Raw genomic sequence first — 26,318 nt, 5'->3', positions numbered from 1 at the left:
ACTTAGTCCTGGGACCTAGGTCACTTCACTTATTATTGGGACCTTAGTCACTTCACTTAGTCCTGGGACCTTGAATAAATAACAAAAAGGCACAATACCCTGACTGGAACGATACACAAATAACCCGCACATAAAAGAGAGAAGCTTACGACGACGTTTCGGTCTAACTTGGACCATTGACAAAGTCACACTAACAGAGGTGGAGCAGGACGGCTATATATAGGCAGGAAGAGGTGGAGGTAGTAGTAGTAGTAGTAGTAGTAGTAGTAGTAGTAGTAGTAGTAGTAGTAGTAGTAGTAGTAGTAGTAGAACAAGAATTGTATATAATACCGACAAGATGTTAGTGTGACTTTGTCAATGGTCCAAGTCGGACCGAAACGTCGTCGTAAGCTTCTCTCTTTTATGTGCGGGTTATTTGTGTATCCTGGGACCTTGGTCAGTGCACTTAGAAGAACCTTGGTCACTGCACTTAGTCCTGGGACCTTGGCCACTCCACTTAGTCCTGGGACCTTGGTCACCCCTCTTAGTCCTGGGACCTTGGTCACCCCTCTTAGTCCTGGGACCTTGGTCACTCCAATTAGTCCTGGGACCTTGGTCACTCCACTTACTCCTGGGACTTTGGTCACTCCACTTAATCCTGGGACCTAGGTCACTACAATTACTACTTCGACCTTGGTCACTCCACTTAGTCCTGGGACCTTGGTCACTCCACTTCGTCCTGGGACCTTGGTCACTGCACTTAGTCCTGGTACCTTTGTCACTGCACTTAGTCCTGTTACCTTGGTCACTGCACTTAGTCCTGGGACCTTGGTCACTGCACTTAGTTCTGGAACCTTGCTCACTGCACTTAGTCCTGGGACCTTGGTCAATGCACTTAGTCCTAGGATCTTGGTCGCTGCACTTCGTCCTGGGACCTTGGTCACTGTACTTAGTTCTGGGACCTTGGTCACTGCATTTAGTCCTGAGACCTTGGTCACTGCACTTAGTCCTGTTACCTTGGTAATTGCATTTAGTCCTGGGACCTTCGTCACTGCACTTAGTCCTGGGACCTTTGTTACTGCACTTAGTCCTGGGACCTTGGTCACTGCGCTTATTTCTGGTACCTTGGTCACTGCAGTTAGTCCTGGGACCTTGGTCACTGCACTTAGTCCTGGGACCTTGGTCACTGCACTTAGTCCTGGTACCTTGGTTACTGCACTTAGTCCTGGGACCTTTGTCACTGTACTTAGTCCTGGTATCTTGGTCAATGTACTTAGTCCTGGTACCTTGGTCACTGCACTTAATCCTGGGACCTTGGTCACTGCACTTAGTCCTGGTACCTTGGTCACTGCACTTAGTCCTGGTACCTTGGTCAGTGTACTTAGTCCTGGTACCTTGGTCAGTGTACTTAGTCCTGGTACCTTGGTCAGTGTACTTAGTCCTGGTACCTTGGTCACTGTACTTAGTCCTGGTACCTTGGGCACTGTACTTAGTCCTGGTGGTCACTGTACTTAGTCCTGGTACCTTGGGCACTGTACTTAGTCCTGGTACCTTGGGCACTGTACTTAGTCCTGGTGGTCACTGTACTTAGTCCTGGTACCTTGGGCACTGTACTTAGTCCTGGTACCTTGGGCACTGTACTTAGTCCTGGTACCTTGGTCAGTGTACTTAGTGCTGGTACCTTAGTCACTGTAGTTAGTCCTGGTACCTTGGTCAGTGTACTTAGTCCTGGTACCTTGGTCACTGTACTTAGTCCTGGTACCTTGGGCACTGTTCTTAGTCCTGGTACCATGGTCACTGTACTTAGTCCTGGTACCTTGGGCACTGTACTTAGTCCTGGTACCTTGGGCATTGTACTTAGTCCTGGTACCTTGGTCACTGTGCTTAGTCCTGGTACCTTGGTCACTGTACTTAGTCCTGGTACCTTAGTCACTGTAGTTAGTCCTGGTACCTTGGTCAGTGTACTTAGTCCTGGTACTTTGGTCAGTGTACTTAGCCCTGGTACCTTGGTCAGTGTACTTAGTCCTGGTACCAAGGTGCTACCATTGAAGTGTTGGGAATGTTTCCTTACACCTGTTGCACCTGTTCACCTAGCAGTAAATATATATTTGTGTGTTAGTCACTTTGTACCTGCTGTTCCTGTTCCCCTAGTGGTAAGTAGGTACCTGGACGTTAGTCATGTTACACCAGTAGCACATGTTCACCTAGTAGTAAGTAGGTACCAGGGTGTTAGTCAACTATTGCAGGAGGCATCTTGGGGGATCTGATTAACCTAAGTTGCCAGAAATGCTCTGCATATCCACGAGGTTTTTATGAAATGTGTCACTGATGACAGCTACATAGATCTGAAATAGTTATATCATGTTCTATTAAAAATAAAGGTTCTTATTATTATTATTATTATTATTATTATTATTATTATTATTATTGTTATTATTATTATTATTATTACTATTAATATCAATTACAAAAAGATTTTCTAAATATTTGCATTTATGCTCTCTTCTCCGTACCTTAGTACCTTGTATTTGCTAGCTGGCTAGCACTGGAACTCTGAAAATGAATTTTTCTTTGAACCTGGTATAAACATTATATATATTGTTTTGAATTAATGCTTTGATGTTTATTATATCCACAGTTTGACTTAACCTGTGACAAAGCTTGGCTTCGTCCATTTGCTGGTTCAATGTACATGACTGGAATGTTAGTGGGAGCCATTGTTATTGGTGATTTAGCTGATCGCTTCGGAAGAAAAAAGGCAATCTTGACTTCTGTGCTTCTACTTGGTACTGGTGGGGTTATAAGCGCAGTGTCTAGTAACTACTATGTATTCCTGTTGATGAGTTTCTTCACCGGTGTTGGAGGTAATGGTCTCCATATAATCTCATTCATCTTGAGTAAGTGCATCTGTTATTTATGTACTTTATCTAATTTTCTACTAATTTTCACCCTTCTTTATTAACTTACACAACTAACGAAATGGTCCCATTCTCTGATTTTTTTTTAAACTCACATATTTTTAATATTACTGAACTGCGTGCTTTCTTCATTATTAATTGCTTTGACAATTAAGCCAAAATATGTTCATTATACATAGTTCCACATAGAGAACCTAGTATTACATTAGATTTTAATGAGTGTCTATTGTTTCAGCAATTCCCCAATAACATAATGCTGTCAAGTAAAGCAATTATTTATGTTATGTTGAGTAATAACAGAGAGAGTAGAGTCTCACTATTATTACTCAACATAACATTACTCAACATCGTTGCTCACAGGTTGTGACACAGTAAAAGTCTTGTGTGTTAATTATTGATAAACACAGTATGACACCAATATACGGTTCCACTATATTCTTGAAAACTTCACGTGAGATTTCAAGTAATTTTCCGATATTTTCAGTTGCTTGTCCTGTATAAAATCAATGACAATACCACTCAAGTGATCACACATGATAAACTAATTGATACTAAAGAAATTTCATTTACTTGGTTATATACTGTTATAAAATTAGTCGTCCCTTAAACTGTATTGAAAACTCGTTAACCACAATATTTAGGAACAATTCAGAAAATCACTGAATTTGCTTTTCAAATACTTGAAAATTACCTGATGCTGAACATATCATTCTTGCCAGGATGTCTTGTCAGATATATGCAACAAATACAAAATCAACAGGAATCAGTTTCGACGAAACTGATTCATGTTGTTGTCCATTAATGAGCAGTAATGTTTTAATGTACATATTGCTTGATTATAATGGTAAAATCAGATACATTTCTGCAACAGTGGTGTCCCTTCATTCATGCAGGTGTGATCGTGCTGAAGCATTCATGCAGGTGTGATCGTGTTGAAACATTCATGCAGGTGTGATCGTGTTGAAACATTCATGCAGGTGTGATCGTGTTGAAACATTCATGCAGGTGTGATCGTGTTGAAACATTCATGCAGGTGTGATCGTGTTGAAACATTCATGCAGGTGTGATCGTGTTGAAACATTCATGCAGGTGTGATCCTGTTGAAACATTCATGCAGGTGTGATCGTGTTGAAACATTCATGCAGGTGTGATCGTGTTGAAACATTCATGCAGGTGTGATCGTGTTGAAACATTCATGCAGGTGTGATCCTGTTGAAACATTCATGCAGGTGTGATCGTATTGAAACATCTGGGTTTGTTTTTCGAAGCATGTAAAATGTATTTGTTTGGCAAAAAGTAAGCTGCATCAAAGAAAACGTTTAAGAGTCTGCAGTTGCACTGTCTGAGTCATCAAATTTGTAGCTTGTGGCGCAGCTGGTGGTACTTGTGGCACAGCTGGTAGTGCTTGTGGTGCAGCTGATGGTACTTGTGGTGCAGCTGGTGGTACCTGTGGTGCAGCTGGTGGTGCTTGTGGTGCAGCTGGTGGTGTTTGGGATGGTAGGTGTTGCAATGGTCATCGTGACCTCCTGCTCAACCTTATGTCACATCCACCATGATTGTTAAGTTATGGTAACTGTAGGTTCGTTGTGACACATGACACGCTTCTCCACCTAGTACATCACTGCACATTGTTAGCTGATGGTAACTGTAGGTTCGTTATGACACATGACACGCTTCTCCACCTAGTACATCACTGCACATTGTTAGGTGATGGTAACTGTAGGTTCGTTATGACACATGACACGCTTCTCCACCTAGTGCATCACTGCACATTGTTAGGTGATGGTAACTGTAGATTCGTTATGACACATGACACGCTTCTCCACCTAGTACATCACTGCACATTGTTAGGTGATGGTAACTGTAGATTCGTTATGACACATGACACGCTTCTCCACCTAGTGCATCACTGCACATTGTTAAATTATGGTAACTGTAGGTTCGTTGTGACGCATGACACGCTTCTCCACCTAGTACATCACTGCATATTGTTAGGTGATGGTAACTGTAGGTTCGTTATGACACATGACACGCTTCTCCACCTAGTGCATCACTGCACATTGTTAAGTGATGGTAACTGTAGGTTCGTTGTGGCACATGGCAAGCTTCTCCACCTAGTACATCACTGCAAACTGTTAAGTGATGGTAACTGTAGGTTCGTTGTCACACATGACATGCTTCTCCACCTAGTACATCTCTGCACATTCTTAAGTGATGGTAACTGTAGGCTCGTTGCAACACATGACATGCTTCTCCACCTAGTACATCTCTGCACATTGTTAAGTGATGGTAACTGTAGGCTCGTTGCAACACATGACACGCTTCTCCACCTTGTACATCACTGCACATTCCGTGTCACTATCGTCAGAAACAATAATCGTCTCATCGACACCAAAGTCCTAATCACTATCTCATTCTCCCTGCTTATATATTTGGCCAAAACGACTAAAAAAAATAATTTCCTCTTGCATTGTCTGTTGATTTTTGGTTGTGAGACCCAGAAGTGGAAGGACTGTGGACATCAGCATCTGATTAGTTTTTCTGGACGTTTCCAGTGTCCTCATGACTGTCCTCAGAATTAATGGCTTTCAAGAGCTCCATAAAAAAGCTTCACGCACGTCAGGATTTATCTATACTGCACCCATCCACCGCACAGACACGTTTTTTCTGATATAGGATTTAACCGACCGATCGTGGCAATTTTGGAGGAGCTAGAATTTAGGTACAAATTTACATCATTGACTGTTTTACTGTTGGTATAAATTTACATCATTGGTAGTTTAAGGAATAGAGTTGTGTTGGAAAAAGTGGATGCTGTGAAGGGACGCAGTCTCGGATTTGAATGGCCTTTTTCTGTGTGGGATGCTAAAAGTTTGTTACATTTAATTTGGTATATATCACACACCCACATTGGCATGCCTCCCGAACAGCAAACCAGGTGCTAAGAGTTTAACGATCAGGTGCCCTGTCGTTATACCAGTACCTTAGTTCAACCATCCAGTCACATGGAAGTTCGCCGAAGCTCTGAAGTAAATTCGTTCACTCATAAACAACTTTTGGCAGACTTGCTTTCCCTTCTGGTCGCCACAGTTTAATCGCGTCTTGCACTTGCACTTGCCTCATTGATTAGCATTTCTTATGCTTACCTTTGTCTCACTGTATATTACTAAATACTGTACATAGGCTATATATATTGTATATACTAGCTTATTTTTTGGTGAAGGAAATATATTAATTTATTTTCTGTTGTCTTTTTGCTTGTTCCTAAATGGTTATCACATTACGGCAAAGTGTGCAGGCCATATCTACACCATATCTAACCATGCTGGTGATTCGCCTGTTAAAACCTGCATTTATGGTCACACTGGGGCCCATGCTACCCTCCTTTTGGAAATAAATGGTATAAAATACCAACACAATGAAATATAAACACATAAGCAGTACAATGTGATCCTTTATTGACAACGTGTCGCCCACACAGTGGGCTTTATCAAGTCACAAACAGATCTGTTTGTGACTTGATAAAGCTCACTGTGTGGGCGACACGTTGTCAATAAAGGATCACATTGTACTGTTTATGTGTTTATATTACCCTCCCTTTGGTGTATAAAAATATACCTAGCAGAATTAATCTTATTGGAGCCAACTGGAAGAATGGTTAATGCAATGGCGTGCGAGTTTAACTACTCACTTGTCATGGGTTCAAGCCCCGCCGTTTCCATTATTTGAACTCAAATTCTCTCAAAAAGCTTCCTGTTTGTAAGGTTCCAAATTCATATCTCGGCACATCATCAAAGAAGAGATCCGTGGTTCGATCCCCAGTACGAGTGGAAACATTGGGGCATGTTTCCTTAAGATACCTGGTGTCCCTGATCACACAGCAGTAAAGAGGTACCTGGATGTTAGCCGGCTGGCGTTGGTCTCATCCTGAGACAAAATTTTACCTAATTTCCTCGAAATAATCTGCATAACAAGCTGCTTTCTATATAGTATGTATTTGTAGAAATATAGATTAATATTATTATTAGGCTCCCTTCTCTGGCAAGTTGCTCAGCATATGAAAGATTTTGAACTTCACCTCAACTCATCGGGTGGAATCAGGATAAAATGGGGGAAGAGTTGCACAAGATCTATGCTTCCCATTTTGTAGCTGAAATCGTATAGTACAAATGGTTCCAGTGTTCCTTCAAATTACCTGATGTTGGAAGTTAAGCAGAACGAAGATAAAACTTTAGGTGTTTAATATGGAAGGTTGGTAGATAAGACACATAGGCAACATTTAGGCAACTTTATTCCGAAACGTTTCGCCTACACAATAGGCTTCTTCAGTCGAGTACAGAAAGTAGGCGGGAGCAGTAGAGATGTGAAGACGATGTAATCAGTCCATCACCCTTGAAGTCATAGATTTGAGGTTGTCAGTCCCTCAGTCTGGAGAAGTTCAGTTCCAAAGTCTGGAACTAACTGAAGATAGTATTTAAGTCTCAACACTGTCACTTGATCTTCAGTTAGTTCCAGACTATGGAACTGAACTTCTCCAGGCTGTGGGACTGACAACCTCAAATCTGCGACTTCAAGGGTGATGGACTGATTGCATCGTCTTCACATCTCTACTGCTCCCCCTACTTTCTGTACTCGACTGAAGAAGCCTACTGTGTAGGCGAAACGTTTCGGAATAAAGTTGCCTAAATGTTGCCTATGTGTCTTATCTACCAACCTGTCGGTATTGTATACCATTTGATAATCAATATGGAAGGTGTAGGCAGATCTTATTTTTTGCAGAGAAAAACCTCACAATTGCAATAATAACTTTCCTCTTAATAACTAATGTATAAAGTGCGGCTATGAATTACTCACTGTGCAATAACAAAATCATCTGGAGTAAAGTACCAAGGTTCTGGTGTCCTATCATACTGCTGTTTCATTTGATGTTATGTGCAGTACAGTCTATGTGAGGTCAGATAATACAGAACAAACTTCTCCTTGATAACAGTGGGGGAGGTAGAGAGAAGACAAATGGCTTTATCCACCTATGCTCCATAGAAAGCCGACATCGGTTCTCACAAGGAGGGGCTTTACACATTTTAAAATAGGTTATAACCTCTCGGCCTCCATAAAACGATGGAAGTATCCATTCATCCCAGTCTTTGGGATACTTATTGCAGAAAGTTCTCATCATAGTTATCAACATCCAATATTCTATCTGGAAGGCACCTTGAGGCTGGGAATTGATATATGGTTGATTGGGTATATTCACTGGAAGGATAGTGCTTCAAGGAAAATATCGAAGATATAACTGCATGGCGGAGATTATTCCCAAGTAAAAGTTGGCCTTAGACAAGGATGTGTGATGTCACAATCTTCCATAGGAAAGACTGAAGTCCCTTAAATTACATTCATTTGTAAGTCGAAGAATGAGGGAAGACATGATCGAAGTGTATAAGTGGAAGATGGGTATTAACAATGGGGATATAAATAAGGTCTTGAGGATATCTCTTCATGAGAGAACTCGCAATAATGGATCCAAATTAGATAAGTTTAGCTTTAGAAAGGATAAAAGAAAGTATTGGTTAGGAAACTGGGTAGTTGATGAGTAGAACAGTCTGCCTAGTAAGGTTATTGAAGCAAAAACCTTTGGTAGTTTAAAATATAGGTTGGATTAATACATGAATGAGATGGGTTGGATCTGAGTGGGAATTGCACATGAGTAAATATATTTATCAAAGCTTATTGCTTGGGTAGCGTTGAATATTGGGTTGGGCAAATATTGTTAGTGGGATGGATTTGTGAAGGACCTGCCTAGTATGGGCCAACAGGCCTGCTGCAGTGTTCGTCCTTGCTTATGTTCTTATATTCATGAACTTGTCTAGGCACAAATTAGATCATTGTTTATGATCTCTGCAAAAATTTGTCATGTTGTATATTGTGACTAAATTCTTGTTGTGTTCTTTATTACAACGTAAACATTTCTGATATAATATGTGTTGAATGCAGTGTTATATGTAACACTGAATTAAGCAATTTATTTACCTGTAATTAAGGAAAGACACCCTTATACAGTATATTCAGTCATATTACTTTACATTTTAAGTCATTTGCTTCTTCAGTGTAGATAACAGTGTAGTCTGTGATGAATGTGATGAATGTGATGAATGTGATGAATGTGATGAATGTGATGAATGTGATGAATGTAATATATTATAAACACTATATGAACAATATATTTTGTTTCTTACACAAGATAAATGAAAGTTAATAATTAATTCATTGGGATTTAAAACTACTCGACTACACTTGGGGTAATTAATGCTGAATATCACCTGTATACTATCATCCATTAAATATTTTAACAAATACCTGGAGTATACCTGGAGTTCCAGGGGTCAACGTCCCCGCCGCCCGGTCTGTGACCAGGCCTCATGGTGGATCAGAGTTTGACCAACGAGGCTGCTACTGCTGGCCGCAAGTAATCCAACGCACGAACCACAGGCCGGCTGGGCAGGTACCGATTTTAGGTGCCTGTCCAGTGCCTGCTTGAAGACAGCCAGGGGTCTATTGGTAATCCCCCTTATGTATGCTGGGAGGCAATTGAACGGTCTTGGTCCCTTGACGCTTACTGTGTTGTTTTTAACGTGCTAGTGACACCCCTGCTTTTCATTGGGGGGGATGTTGCATCGTCTGCCGAGTCTTTTGATTTCGTAGGGAGTGATTTTCGTGTGCAAGTTTGGTACTAATCCTTCTAGGATTTTCCAAGTGTATATAATCATGTATCTCTCCCGCCTGCGTTCTAGGGAGTACAGGTTGAAGAACTTCAAGCGTTCCCAGTAACTAAGGTGTTTTATCGCAGTTATGTGTGTTGGGAAGGTTCTCTGTACATTTTCTAGGTCAGCAATTTCACTTACCTTAAAAAATGCTGTTAGTGTGCAGCAATATTCCAGCCTAGATAGAACAAGCGACCTGAAGAGTGTCATCATGGACTTGGCATCCCTAGTTTTGAAGGTTCTCATTATTCATCCTGTCATTTTTCCAACAGATGTGATTGATACAATGTTATGGTCCTTGAAGGTGAGATCCTCTGACATGATCACCCCCAGGTCTTTGACGTCAGTTGATCGCTCTATTGTGTGGTTGGAATTTGTGTTATAATACGATGAAGTTTTAATTTCCTCAAGGTTTCCATATAGGAGTAATTGAAATTTCTCAGCATTGAACTTCATATTGTTTTCTGCAGCCCATTTAAAGATTTGGTTGATGTCCACCTGGAGTCTTGCAATGTCTTCAATGGAGGACACTGTTATGCAAATTCGGGTGTCATCTGCAAAAGAACAGCGATACTCTTTAGAAGATGTAAACAACTTTTGTTTCCTTATTAAATATTAATGCAAAAAATCACATAATCATTAGAAAATGTTTCATTGGAAAATTTGCAAGCCAGAAATGCTCAATAATACTTGTAATTATTTTTTTATTCCCATTTTTTCCAGTTGTGGAGTTTATTGGTGTTAATTGGCGCACATTTTGTGGAATCAACATTCAGATATCATATGCACTTGGTGAAGCGATGACTGGAGTGTTGGCTATCTTCATCAGGGACTGGCGATGGCTGCAAGTTGCTATCACTGCCCCTGCTGTCTTGCTTACATCTTATGCTTGGTGTGTACAGATTATATATGCATCATTTGCAAATGTTTTCCAGCTTAACTCTTACACACTTGATACTTATTGTTTGTATATATATTAAGAGCAAATGCTACAGTTACTTCTGCTTTCCAACCTATATGTCACACATTTTATATGTTTAGTTTCATATGTCACATAAGTAAATCAAGAAACAACTGAGGTTTAAACCCATGACACGTAAGTCCTAAATCTCACAGGTCAGTGGTTTAACCATTCACTGGCTTGTGAGTTATAGCACTCACTTGCCATGGGTTCATGTCACTCCCATTCCATGATTTGTTTGCAGTTGTGTTATTACTATTTCGTGAGTCACAGACATGTTAGAAAATGGAAGTCTGTGTATACACTAGACAGTGCATGACCTGTATGAACTATTCATTATTAATATTTGTATTAGGTTATTATTATGTATCCCTAATGGGTGCTTTAACTTGACTCGCGAAATCGTAATGATACGACTGCAGGTTCTAATCCCGCCCGTGGTATGGTTTAGGTGCTTTAAATAGGTTGCCTGATTTTTATCCACCATCTTTTTATTTTATTTCATTCCAAACTGGAGAAAGCATCATTCAACACTTGTGTACGGTAACGAGGACCAAATTCCTGGAACAATTGGCATGTTCATGTGCACCATTACTAAAGTTATATAAATTATTCCCAGCATTCTAGAATGGCTCGGATAATTTGCAAAATCTTGAGTGGCATTCCTTCAAACGTTCAAAAAAAGTGAAAAAAAAAATCGAGTACAGCGGAGAGTAAAATCAAATATTCAGATTAGACGATTCTTAAGTAGAAAATATTGTGAATATCTTTCTCTAGTTAAATCTAAGAAGTTTTCAGTTTACCTCCTGTAAAAGCTTCAGTATTCAATGACTGATGCGCCTTAGAACCAGGAGAGAACCTGGTATTTAGGTGTTTATTGATGAAAGATGTAAAAAAAAAAACAAGAATTTTGAATCATTGGAATCAGTGCAATAACTGGAGAATGACTCATCTGATCGGCTTCAGATTTGCACCACTTTTGTGTTTTCCTGAATGCAAATCTTATGCCGCTTTTTGGTGACATGTCCCAGGTTTGCCAATCATATATTTATTAGATGTATGTCGCACCGTATAAGTAAAAATTCCGATTTCAGCTTAAACAGCAACGCTCTTCTTGCCGAATAAAGAAAGCGAAAATTTGTGCAAACAATAATATCTCAAAGAACCATTGCGAACCTACGGAAAAAAAAACAGATTTCATGGTGTTTATTATTAAATTATTGTAAACCTATTTAAACCATATTTGGCTGGCTGGCGCTAAAGTAAATTGCGCTTGTTATAATAAGGTTAAGGTAACTTATCTAAAATTCTTTTGGTGCAAATTTGTTAATTTTTACATGAGAATAAATGAAAAAATATATTTTTAAACGTATATGAAATTTTTTTTAGAAAGGACTAATTTTAAATGAGGTCTCGTTAATTTATTAATTTTACCTATTCGTCACGACATATATATATATATATATATATATATATATATATATATATATATATATATATATATATATATATATATATATATATATATATATATATATATATATATGCAATAAGATCACAGTAAACAGGTGATTTCAGAATATGCAAAGCAACCACTCTGAAAGAATAGAGAAATTCCAAGCGCTTTCGTGACTACTCACATTATCAAGGAACTATGAAAGTAAAGCATCCAAGGAAGGTATATAAGGGGTCTGGCCAGCACCTCACTATCAGATCCCACAACGGTTAAACACCTGACGTGCGCCGGCCCAACTGGACAGGTCCTTTGCACAACCACCAACAAACTATTCTACCCAAGAAAATTTAAAAATTATTATTTGTCCAGTGTATTATTAAATTCTTCCCAAATTCTATTAATTATAAATGGATCTAATTTATATAAACCAAGGAAATATTCATATTATTGTCAAAACTGCTTTTTATGAAACAAGATTCAATTATATTCCTGTCGACCATGGATTTGCTTGATACTACTTTCTCAACTTTTTGAAAATCAATTGGATGGTTAAAATCTCTTACATGAATAAATAGAGCATTGGAATCTTGTCCAGTTCTAATGCTATATTTATGTTGTTTTAATCTTAGTTCGAGAGTTTTACCAGTTTGACCGTAATAAACTTTATCGCAAATTTTACAAGGAATCTTATAGACACATCCATCAGCATTTTGGGGGGAATTCTTTATCAAAAGTTTTTTTACTGTATCAAGATTTTTGAATACAACTTTAATATTAAAAGTCTTAAGAAGAGAAGGCATATCAACCAAGTTTTCATGGTAAGGGAGAACCAACATATTTTTAGTTGAATAAGGCTGGTTGTCCCTTTTTGGATTGTAAAAAGTATTTCTAGCAACTTTAAAAGATTTATCAATTACATTTCTTGGGTATTTTAAATCATTACCTATTTCATAAATTTTGGATATTTCCTCGTCTATGAACTCTGGACTACAAATTCGTAAAGCTCTCAAAAACATTGATGAGAAAACAGACAGTTTGACTCTATCTTGATGCGAAGAATAATAGTGGACATAGGAACAGTTACTTGTAGGTTTTCTGTAAATTTTAAATTTGAATTCATTATTACCCTTAATAATTAAAACATCTAGAAAAGGTAATGAGTTATTTTCTTCAAACTCAACAGTAAAGTTTATGGAATGGGCTAAGCTATTTAATTTTCCAAGGAAATGGTGTATATCTACATTTTTGGGCATAAGACACAAAATATCATCAACATATCTGAACCATTTAGCTCTATTAGGGAGAATTGTGTTAAGCAATCTTGTTTCAAAAAATTCCATGTATAGGTTACTAAGAACAGGTGAAAGAGGATTTCCCATTGCCATAACAAACTTCTGAGTGTAAAACTTATCATTAAATACAAATTTTGCATCAACAATGCAAAATTTAATAAGTTTAATGATAGTAGGAACTGGCAATGGTAAATCATACTTAACGAGTTCTTCAGATAAGAAACTTAATAAATCATCAACAGGAACTTTCGTAAACAAGGAAGTAACATCAAAACTAACCATGTTAAAATCATTTAAGTCTGTCAAGGAGCTTAATTTATCAACTAAGTCTATGTTGTTTTTAACATTAATGTTAGAAATTTTGCCAACAATAGGGCTCAAAATATTAACAAGCCATTTGGATAATTTATATGAAACTGACCCTATGGAGCTAATAATTGGTCTGACTTGATTCCCTGGTTTGTGTGTTTTTATTAGTCCATACATGTAAGGTAAAGATGGATTAGTGGAAGTAAATTGTTTGACTAATTCATCTTTGCCTTTCAGTAGAAGGTTTATTGTTTTATTGAAATTGCTGTTAACGGTTTCTAGGGGATTTCTCCTAAGTTTCGAGTAGGTTTCAGTATCATCTAAGAGATTATTAAATTTTTCTTGGTAATCATTTTCTTTCATAATTACTATTGCATTTATTTTGTCTGCTTTAGTAAGGAGCAAATTTTTATTGTTATTAAGTGTATCATAAGCCTTAAAGAATCTTTGAGGGCAATTGGGAATGTTTGGTTTCAACATAGAGCTATATACCATTCCTTTACTAATATTAATTTCATCAGAGGACAAATCAGAAAATTTTTCAAAGTTACAAAAGGCTTTTGCAATTTCAACATTATTAACTTTTTTTTGAAGTTGCAAAACTTAGGCCAAAACCTAGAGCAGCTAGGATGGATGGATGGATGTGTCTATAAGATTCCTTGTAAAATTTGCGATAAAGTTTATTACAGTCAAACTGGTAAAAATCTCGAACTAAGATTAAAACAACATAAATATAACATTAGAACTGGGCAAGATTCCAATGCTCTATTTATTCATGTAAGAGTTTTTAACCATCCAATTGATTTTCAAAAAGTTGAGAAAGTAGTATCAAGCAAGTCCATGGTCAACAGGAATATAATTGAATCTTGTTTCATAAAAAGCAGTTTTGACAATAATATGAATATTTCCTTTGGTTTATATAAATTAGATCCATTTATAATTAATAGAATTTGGGAAGAATTTAATAATACACTGGACAAATAATAATTTTAAAAATTTTCTTGGGTAGAATAGGTTGTAGGTGGTTGTGCAAAGGACCTGTCCAGTTGGGCCGGCGCACGTCAGGTGTTTAACCGTTGTGGGATCTGATAGTGAGGTGCTGGCCGGACCCCTTATATACCTTCCTTGGATGCTTTACTTTCATAGTTCCTTGATAATGTGAGTAGTCACGAAGGCGCTTGGAATTTCTCTATTCTTTCAGAGTGGTTGTTTTGAATATATATATATAAATATATATATATATATATATATATATATATATATATATATATATATATATATATATATATATATATATATATATATATATATATATATATATATATATATATATATATATATGCAAGGAATTCGCAAGATTTAGATTTAGATTTTGCCACCGAAGTGGCTAGTTTATTGTGCACCCCATATCCATCCTTTGGACGGTAGCGCGAGAGCATATGGATACACAAAACGCCTAGGAACTAGGCCCCAAAGGGTTAACAGGAATACATATGGATTTATATCTACATATCTATAGTTCACTTATCTGTTACAAGCAAATTTAGGAAATTTGCTTAGTATATCTGGTATCTTATTTTCATTAATAAGATATCTTGACATGTCACATAGGTTATTATACTGTCTGTCTCTGTATTCCTCAATAAGTGGACAATTAAGCACATAGTGTTCAAGAGAGTGACCATATGCCTGATCACATAATTTACATTTAGTTTGATAATCATCTGTGTGTCTCCCAAACTGCCAGAAGTACTTGTAACCAAGCCTAAGCCTGGCCACTACAACATCAGTCAGTCTGTTCACATTGCAAGTTGCTCCATAAACATACTTATCTACGTTCTTGTTATCATAGTGGGTTATAGATCTACTCAGGCTTCTAACTGCATTCCTATAACAATCATTTTCATTATTTACTTCTCTCCTAATATTATTCCTAATGCTAGATACAGTTATACCAAAGTTATATTCTACATTCTCCTTCTCGATACTCTTCTTGGCTAACATATCAACTTTATCATGAAGGAGTAATCCAATGTGTGATGGGATCCATAGCAATTGTACATTAATTCCTTTGTCCCTAATTTTTGAGTATCTATATCGCAAGAGCAGGCGAAATATACACAAACACTGATCTCTGGCTGAAGGAGACTCGAACCTACGAACCTTGGAACAAGGTACTCAGTGCTTTACCAATCTACCCACACTGGACCAATACCTTGGAGTCCAGCTTGCGCTAGACTTTGATCCAAGCCAGCCAGCTTTCAGGGAGAAGGCTTACAGCTTTTCATCTCATCCCCTGCATGCATCAGCCTTACTAGAGATATTAACAATGCAAGGAATTCGCAAGAGCAGGCGAAATATACACAAACACTGATCTCTGGCTGAAGGAGACTCGAACCTACGAACCTTGGAACAAGGTACGCAGTACTTTACCAATCTACCCACACTGGACGAATACCTTGGAGTCCAGCTTGCGCTGTAAGCCTTCTCCCTGAAAGCTGGCTGCCTTGGATCAAAGTCTAGCGCAAGCTTGACTCCAAGGTATTGGTCCAGTGTGGGTAGATTGGTAAAGCACTGCGTACCTTGTTCCAAGGTTCGTAGGTTCGAGTCTCCTTCAGCCAGAGATCAGTGTTTGTATACATACATATATATATATATATATATATATATATATATATATATATATATATATATATATATATATATATATATATATATATATATATATTATCACACTGGCGGATTCCCACCAAGGCAGGGTGGCCCGAAAAAGAAAAACTTTCACCATCATTCACTCCATCACTGTCTTTCCAAAAGGGTGCTTTACACTACAGTTTTTTAAATTGCAACATTAACACCCCTCCTTCAGAGTGCAGGCACAGTACTTCCCATCTCTAGGACTCAAGTCCGGCCTGCCGGTTTCCCTGAACCCCTTCATAAATGTTACTTTGCTCACACTCCAACAGCACGTCAAGTATTAAAAACCATTCGTCTCCATTCACTCCTATCAAACACGCTCACGCACGCCTGCTGGAAGTCCAAGCCCCTCGCACACAAAACCTCCTTTACCCCCTCCCTCCAACCTTTCCTAGGCCGACCCCTACCCCGCCTTCCTTCCACTACAGACTGATACACTCTTGAAGTCATTCTGTTTCGCTCCATTCTCTCTACATGTCCGAACCACCTCAACAACCCTTCCTCAGCCCTCTGGACAACAGTTTTGGTAATCCCGCATCTCCTCCTAACTTCCAAACTACGAATTCTTTGCATTATATTCACACCACACATTCTCCTCGCTGCAACATTCATCACCCATGCTTCACACCCATATAAGAGTGTTGGTAAAACTATACTCTCATACATTCCCCTCCTTGCCTCTAAGGACAAAGTTCTTTGTCTCCACAGACTCCTAAGTGCACCACTCACCCTTTTCCCCTCATCAATTCTATGATTCACCTCATCCTTCATAGACCCATCCGCTGACACGTCCACTCCCAAATATCTGAATACATTCACCTCCTCCATACTCTCTCCCTCCAATCTGATATCCAATCTTTCATCACCTAATATTTTTGTTATCCTCATAACCTTACTCTTTCCTGTATTCACTTTTAATTTTCTTCTTTTGCACACCCTACCAAATTCATCCACCAATCTCTGCAACTTCTCTTCAGAATCTCCCAAGAGCACAGTGTCATCAGCAAAGAGCAACTGTGACAACTCCCACTTTATGTGTGATTCTTTATCTTTTAACTCCACGCCTCTTGTCAAGACCCTCGCATTTACTTCTCTTACAACCCCATCTATAAATATATTAAACAACCACGGTGACATCACACATCCTTGTCTAAGGCCTACTTTTACTGGGAAATAATTTCCCTCTTTCCTAAGTACTCTAACTTGAGCCTCACTATCCTCGTAAAAACTCTTCACTGCTTTCAGTAACCTATCTCCTACACCATACACCTGCAACATCTGCCACATTGCCCCCCTATCCACCCTGTCTTTCGCCTTTTCCAAATCCATAAATGCCACAAAGACCTCTTTAGCCTTATCTAAATACTGTTCACTTATATGTTTCACTGTAAACACCTGGTCCACACACCCCCTACCTTTCCTAAAGCCTTCTTGTTCATCTGCTATCCTATTCTCCGTCTTACTTTTAATTCTTTCAATAATAACTCTACCATACACTTTACCAGGTATACTCATCAGACTTATCCCCCTATAATTTTTGCACTCTCCTTTGTCCCCTTTGCCTTTATACAAAGGAACTATGCATGCTCTCTGCCAATCCCTAGGTACCTTACCCTCTTCCATACATTTATTAAATAATTGCACCAACCACTCCAAAACTATATCCCCACCTGCTTTTAACATTTCTACCTTTATCCCATCAATCCCGGCTGCCTTACCCCCTTTCATTTTACCTACTGCCTCAGGAACTTCCCCCACACTCACAACTGGCTCTTCCTCACTCCTACAAGATGTTATTCCTCCTTGCCCTATACACGAAATCACAGCTTCCCTATCTTCATCAACATTTAACAATTCCTCAAAATATTCCCTCCATCTTCCCAATACCTCTAACTCTCCATTTAATAACTCTCCTCTCCTAATTTTAACTGACAAATCCATTTGTTCTCTAGGCTTCCTTAACATGTTAATCTCACTCCAAAACTTTTTCTTATTTTCAACAAAATTTGTTGATAACATCTCACCCACTCTCTCATTTGCTCTCTCTTTACATTGCTTCACCACTCTCTTAACCTCTCTCTTTTTCTCCATATACTCTTCCCTCCTTGCATCACTTCTACTTTATAAAAACTTTTCATATGCTAACTTTTTCTCTCTTACTACTCTCTTTACATCATCATTCCAACAATCGCTCCTCTTCCCTCCCACACCCACTTTCCTGTAACCACAAACTTCTGCTGAACACTCTAACACTACATTTTTAAACCTACCCCATACCTCTTCGACCCCATTGCCTATGCTCTCATTAGCCCATCTATCCTCCAATAGCTGTTTATATCTTTCCCTAACTGCCTCCTCTTTTAGTTTATAAACCTTCACCTCTCTCTTCCCTGATGCTTCTATTCTCCTTGTGTCCCATCTACCTTTTACTCTCAGTGTAGCTACAACTAGAAAGTGATCTGATATATCTGTGGCCCCTCTGTAAACATGTACATCCTGAAGTCTACTCAACAGTCTTTTATCTACCAATACATAATCCAACAAACTACTGTCATTTCGCCCTACATCATATCTTGTATACTTATTTATCCTCTTTTTCTTAAAATATGTATTACCTATAACTAAACCCCTTTCCATACAAAGTTCGATCAAAGGGCTCCCATTATCATTTACACCTGGCACCCCAAACTTACCTACCACACCCTCTCTAAAAGTTTCTCCTACTTTAGCATTCAGGTCCCCTACCACAATTACTCTCTCACTTGGTTCAAAGGCTCCTATACATTCACTTAACATCTCCCAAAATCTCTCTCTCTCCTCTACATTCCTCTCTTCTCCAGGTGCATACACGCTTATTATGACCCACTTCTCGCATACAACCTTTACTTTAATCCACATAATTCTTGCATTTACACATTCATATTCTCTTTTCTTCTTCCATAACTGATCATTCAACATTACTGCTACCCCTTCCGTTGCTCTAACTCTCTCAGATACTCTAGATTTAATCCCATTTATTTCCCCCCACCGAAACTCCCCTACCCCCTTCAGCTTTGTTTCGCTTAGGGCCAGGACATCCAACTTCTTTTCATTCATAACATCAGCAATCATCTGTTTCTTGTCATCTACACTACATCCACGCACATTCAAGCATCCCAGTTTTATAAAGTTTTTCTTCTTCTCTTGTTTAGTAAATGTCTACAGGAGAAGGGGTTACTAGCCCATTGCTCCCGGCATTTTAGTCTCCTCATACGACACGCATGGCTTAGTGAGGAAAGATTCTTTTCCACTTCCCCATGGACAATAGAAGAAATAAAGAAGAACAAGAGCTATGTAGAAAAAGGAGAAAAACCTAGATGTATGTATATATATATGCATGTGCATGTCTGTGAAGTGTGACGAAAGTATAAGTTGGAGTAGCAAGATATCCCTGTAATCTAGCGTGTTTATGAGACAGAAAAAGACACCAGCAATCCTACCATCATGCAAAACAGTTACAGGTTTCTGTTTCACAGTCATCTGGCAGGATGGTAGTACTTCCCTGGGTGGTTGCTGTCTACCAACCTACTACCTATATATATATATATATATATATATATATATATATATATATATATATATATATATATATATATATATATATATATATATTTTTTTATTATTATCACACTGGCCTATTCCCACCAAGGCAGGGTGGCCAGAAAAAGAAAAACTTTCACCATCATTCACTCCATCACTGTCTTGCCAGAAGGGTGCTTTACACTACAGTTTTTAAACTGCAACATTAACACCAGTCCTTCAGAGTGCAGGCACTGTACTTCCCATCTCCAGGACTCAAGTCCGGCCTGCCGGTTTCCCTGAACCCCTTCATAAATGTTACTTTGCTCACACTCCAACAGCACGTCAAGTATTAAAAACCATTTGTCTCCATTCACTCCTATCAAACACGCTCATGCATGCCTGCTGGAAGTCCAAGCCCCTCGCACACAAAACCTCCTTTACCCCCTCCCTCCAACCTTTCCTAGGCCGACACCTACCCCGCCTTCCTTCCACTACAGACTGACACACTCTTGAAGTCATTCTGTTTCGCTCCATTCTCTCTACATGTCCGAACCACCTCAACAACCCTTCCTCAGCCCTCTGGACAACAGTTTTGGTAATCCCGCACCTCCTCCTAACTTCCAAACTACGAATTCTCTGCATTATATTCACACCACACATTGCCCTCAGACATGACATCTCCACTGCCTCCAGCCTTCTCCTCGCTGCAACATTCATCACCCACGCTTCACACCCATATAAGAGCGTTGGTAAAACTATACTCTCATACATTCCCCTCTTTGCCTCCAAGGACAAAGTTCTTTGTCTCCACAGACTCCTAAGTGCACCACTCACTCTTTTTCCCTCATCAATTCTATGATTCACCTCTTCTTTCATAGACCCATCCGCTGACACGTCCACTCCCAAATATCTGAATACGTTCACCTCCTCCATACTCTCTCCCTCCAATCTGATATTCAATCTTTCATCACCTAATCTTTTTGTTATCCTCATAACCTTACTCTTTCCTGTATTCACCTTTAATTTTCTTCTTTTGCACACCCTACCAAATTCATCCACCAATCTCTGCAACTTCTCTTCAGAATCTCCCAAGAGCACAGTGTCATCAGCAAAGAGCAGCTGTGACAACTCCCACTTTGTGTGTGATTCTTTATCTTTTAACTCCACGCCTCTTGCCAAGACCCTCGTATTTACTTCTCTTACAACCCCATCTATAAATATATTAAACAACCACGGTGACATCACACATCCTTGTCTAAGGCCTACTTTTACTGGGAAAAAATTTCCCTCTTTCCTACATACTCTAACTTGAGCCTCACTATCCTCGTAAAAACTCTTCACTGCTTTCAGTAACCTACCTCCTACACCATACACTTGCAACATCTGCCACATTGCCCCCCTATCCACCCTGTCATACGCCTTTTCCAAATCCATAAATGCCACAAAGACCTCTTTAGCCTTATCTAAATACTGTTCACTTATATGTTTCACTGTAAACACATGGACCACACACCCCCTACCTTTCCTAAAGCCTTCTTGTTCATCTGCTATCCTATTCTCCGTCTTACTTTTAATTCTTTCAATAATAACTCTACCATACACTTTACCAGGTATACTCATCAGACTTATCCCCCTATAATTTTTGCACTCTCCTTTGTCCCCTTTGCCTTTATACAAAGGAACTATGCATGCTCTCTGCCAATCCCTAGGTACCTTACCCTCTTCCATACATTTATTAAATAATTGCACCAACCACTCCAAAACTATATCCCCACCTGCTTTTAACATTTCTACCTTTATCCCATCAATCCCGGCTGCCTTACCCCCTTTCATTTTACCTACTGCCTCACGAACTTCCCCCACACTCACAACTGGCTCTTCCTCACTCCTACAAGATGTTATTCCTCCTTGCCCTATACACGAAATCACAGCTTCCCTATCTTCATCAACATTTAACAATTCCTCAAAATATTCCCTCCATCTTCCCAATACCTCTAACTCTCCATTTAATAACTCTCCTCTCCTAATTTTAACTGACAAATCCATTTGTTCTCTAGGCTTCCTTAACTTGTTAATCTCACTCCAAAACTTTTTCTTATTTTCAACAAAATTTGTTGATAACATCTCACCCACTCTCTCATTTGCTCTCTCTTTACATTGCTTCACCACTCTCTTAACCTCTCTCTTTTTCTCCATATACTCTTCCCTCCTTGCATCACTTCTACTTTGTAAAAACTTCTCATATGCTAACTTTTTCTCCCTTACTACTCTCTTTACATCATCATTCCACCAATCGCTCCTCTTCCCTCCTGCACCCACTTTCCTGTAACCACAAACTTCTGCTGAACACTCTAACACTACATTTTTAAACCTACCCCATACCTCTTCGACCCCATTGCCTATGCTCTCATTAGCCCATCTATCCTCCAATAGCTGTTTATATCTTTCCCTAACTGCCTCCTCTTTTAGTTTATAAACCTTCACCTCTCTCTTCCCTGATGCTTCTATTCTCCTTGTGTCCCATCTACCTTTTACTCTCAGTGTAGCTACAACTAGAAAGTGATCTGATATATCTGTGGCCCCTCTGTAAACATGTACATCCTGAAGTCTACTCAACAGTCTTTTATCTACCAATACATAATCCAACAAACTACTGTCATTTCGCCCTGCATCATATCTTGTATACTTATTTATCCTCTTTTTCTTAAAATATGTATTACCTATAACTAAACCCCTTTCCATACAAAGTTCGATCAAAGGGCTCCCATTATCATTTACACCTGGCACCCCAAACTTACCTACCACACCCTCTCTAAAAGTTTCTCCTACTTTAGCATTCAGGTCCCCTACCACAATTACTCTCTCACTTGGTTCAAAGGCTCCTATACATTCACTTAACATCTCCCAAAATCTCTCTCTCTCCTCTACATTCCTCTCTTCTCCAGGTGCATACACGCTTATTATGACCCACTTCTCGCATACAACCTTTACTTTAATCCACATAATTCTTGCCTTTACACATTCATATTCTCTTTTCTCCTTCCATAACTGATCACTCAACATTACTGCTACCCCTTCCGTTGCTCTAACTCTCTCAGATACTCTAGATTTAATCCCATTTATTTCCCCCCACCGAAACTCCCCTACCCCCTTCAGCTTTGTTTCGCTTAGGGCCAGGACATCCAACTTCTTTTCATTCATAACATCAGCAATCATCTGTTTCTTGTCATCTACACTACATCCACGCACATTCAAGCATCCCAGTTTTATAAAGTTTTTCTTCTTCTCTTGTTTAGTAAATGTCTACAGGAGAAGGGGTTACTAGCCCATTGCTCCCGGCATTTTAGTCGCCTCATACGACACGCATGGCTTACGGAGGAAAGATGCTTTTCCACTTCCCCATGGACAATAGAAGAAATAAAGAAGAACAAGAGCTATGTAGAAAAAGGAGAAAAACCTAGATGTATGTATATATATATATGCATGTGCATGTCTGTGAAGTGTGACGAAAGTATAAGTTGGAGTAGCAAGATATCCCTGTAATCTAGCGTGTTTATGAGACAGAAAAAGACACCAGCAATCCTACCATCATGCAAAACAGTTACAGGTTTCTGTTTCACAGTCATCTGGCAGGATGGTAGTACTTCCCTGGGTGGTTGCTGTCTACCAACCTACTACATATATATATATATATATATATATATATATATATATATATATATATATATATATATATATATATATATATATATATATATATATATATATATATATATTTTTTTTATTATCACACTGGCCGATTCCCACCAAGGCAGGGTGGCCAGAAAAAGAAAAACTTTCACCATCATTCACTCCATCACTGTCTTGCCAGAAGGGTGCTTTACACTACAGTTTTTAAACTGCAACATTAACACCAGTCCTTCAGAGTGCAGGCACTGTACTTCCCATCTCCAGGACTCAAGTCCGGCCTGCCGGTTTCCCTGAACCCCTTCATAAATGTTACTTTGCTCACACTCCAACAGCACGTCAAGTATTAAAAACCATTTGTCTCCATTCACTCCTATCAAACACGCTCATGCATGCCTGCTGGAAGTCCAAGCACCTCGCACACAAAACCTCCTTTACCCCCTCCCTCAAACCTTTCCTAGGCCGACCCCTACCCCGCCTTCCTTCCACTACAGACTGATACACTCTTGAAGTCATTCTGTTTCGCTCCATTCTCTCTACATGTCCGAACAACCTCAACAACCCTTCCTCAGCCCTCTGGACAACAGTTTTGGTAATCCCGCACCTCCTCCTAACTTCCAAACTACGAATTCTCTGCATTATATTCACACCACACATTGCCCTCAGACATGACATCTCCACTGCCTCCAGCCTTCTCCTCGCTGCAACATTCATCACCCACGCTTCACACCCATATAAGAGCGTTGGTAAAACTATACTCTCATACATTCCCCTCTTTGCCTCCAAGGACAAAGTTCTTTGTCTCCACATACTCCTAAGTGCACCACTCACTCTTTTTCCCTCATCAATTCTATGATTCACCTCATCTTTCATAGACCCATCCGCTGACACGTCCACTCCCAAATATCTGAATAAGTTCACCTCCTCCATACTCTCTCCCTCCAATCTGATATTCAATCTTTCATCACCTAATCTTTTTGTTATCCTCATAACCTTACTCTTTCCTGTATTCACCTTTAATTTTCTTCTTTTGTACACCCTACCAAATTCATCCACCCATCTCTGCAACTTCTCTTCAGAATCTCCCAAGAGCACAGTGTCATCAGCAAAGAGCAGCTGTGACAACTCCCACTTTGTGTGTGATTCTTTATCTTTTAACTCCACGCCTCTTGCCAAGACCCTCGTATTTACTTCTCTTACAACCCCATCTATAAATATATTAAACAACCACGGTGACATCACACATTCTTGTCTAAGGCCTACTTTTACTGGGAAAAAATTTCCCTCTTTCCTACATACTCTAACTTGAGCCTCACTATCCTCGTAAAAACTCTTCACTGCTTTCAGTAACCTACCTCCTACACCATACACTTGCAACATCTGCCACATTGCCCCCATATCCACCCTGTCATACGCCTTTTCCAAATCCATAAATGCCACAAAGACCTCTTTAGCCTTATCTAAATACTGTTCACTTATATGTTTCACTGTAAACACCTGGTCCACACACCCCCTACCTTTCCTAAAGCCTCCTTGTTCATCTGCTATCCTATTCTCCGTCTTACTCTTAATTCTTTCAATTATAACTCTACCATACACTTTACCAGGTACACTCAACAGACTTATCCCCCTATAATTTTTGCACTCTCTTTTATCCCCTTTGCCTTTATACAAAGGAACTATGCATGCTCTCTGCCAATCCCTAGGTACCTTACCCTCTTCCATACATTTATTAAATAATTGCACCAACCACTCCAAAACTATATCCCCACCTGCTTTTAACATTTCTATATTTATCCCATCAATCCCGGCTGCCTTACCCCCTTTCATTTTACCTACTGCCTCAGGAACTTCCCCCACACTCACAACTGGCTCTTCCTCACTCCTACAAGATGTTATTCCTCCTTGCCCTATACACGAAATCACAGCTTCCCTATCTTCATCAACATTTAACAATTCCTCAAAATATTCCCTCCATCTTCCCAATACCTCTAACTCTCCATTTAATAACTCTCCTCTCCTATTTTTAACTGACAAATCCATTTGTTCTCTAGGCTTTCTTAACTTGTTAATCTCACTCCAAAACTTTTTCTTATTTTCAACAAAATTTGTTGATAACATCTCACCCACTCTCTCATTTGCTCTCTTTTTACATTGCTTCACCACTCCCTTAACCTCTCTCTTTTTCTCCATATACTCTTCCCTCCTTGCATCACTTCTACTTTGTAAAAACTTCTCATATGCTAACTTTTTCTCCTTTACTACTCTCTTTACATCATCATTCCACCAATCGCTCCTCTTCCCTCCTGCACCCACTTTCCTGTAACCACAAACTTCTGCTGTACACTCTAACACTACATTTTTAAACCTACCCCATACCTCTTCGACCCCATTGCCTATGCTCTCATTAGCCCATCTATCCTCCAATAGCTGTTTATATCTTACCCTAACTGCCTCCTCTTTTAGTTTATAAACCTTCACCTCTCTCTTCCCTGATGCTTCTATTCTCCTTGTATCCCATCTACCTTTTACTCTCAGTGTAGCTACAACTAGAAAGTGATCTGATATATCTGTGGCCCCTCTATAAACATGTACATCCTGAAGTCTACTCAACAGTCTTTTATCTACCAATACATAATCCAACAAACTACTGTCATTTCGCCCTACATCATATCTTGTATACTTATTTATCCTCTTTTT

The 26,318-nt window shown here is 39.1% G+C and overlaps 1 protein-coding gene across 3 annotated transcripts in view; it reads left to right on the top strand.

Moving 5' to 3' along the window:
* LOC128701878 (organic cation transporter protein) overlaps positions 1–26,318 on the top strand; it is a 181,164-nt gene that overhangs the window by 60,127 nt on the left and 94,719 nt on the right. For all 3 annotated transcript variants that reach the window (XM_053795846.2, XM_053795845.2, XM_053795844.2), the window contains exons 4-5: positions 2,618–2,876; positions 10,379–10,547. In XM_053795846.2, coding sequence (XP_053651821.2) covers positions 2,618–2,876; positions 10,379–10,547 — 428 coding nt within the window. The remainder of the gene's footprint in view (positions 1–2,617; positions 2,877–10,378; positions 10,548–26,318) is intronic.

This window comes from Cherax quadricarinatus, chromosome 69 (genome assembly GCF_038502225.1).
Source record: "Cherax quadricarinatus isolate ZL_2023a chromosome 69, ASM3850222v1, whole genome shotgun sequence".
NCBI classification, from domain to species: Eukaryota; Metazoa; Arthropoda; class Malacostraca; order Decapoda; family Parastacidae; genus Cherax; species Cherax quadricarinatus.
The sequence above is the reverse complement of the archived record's forward strand: the minus strand, read 5'-3'. Positions and strand labels throughout refer to the sequence as shown.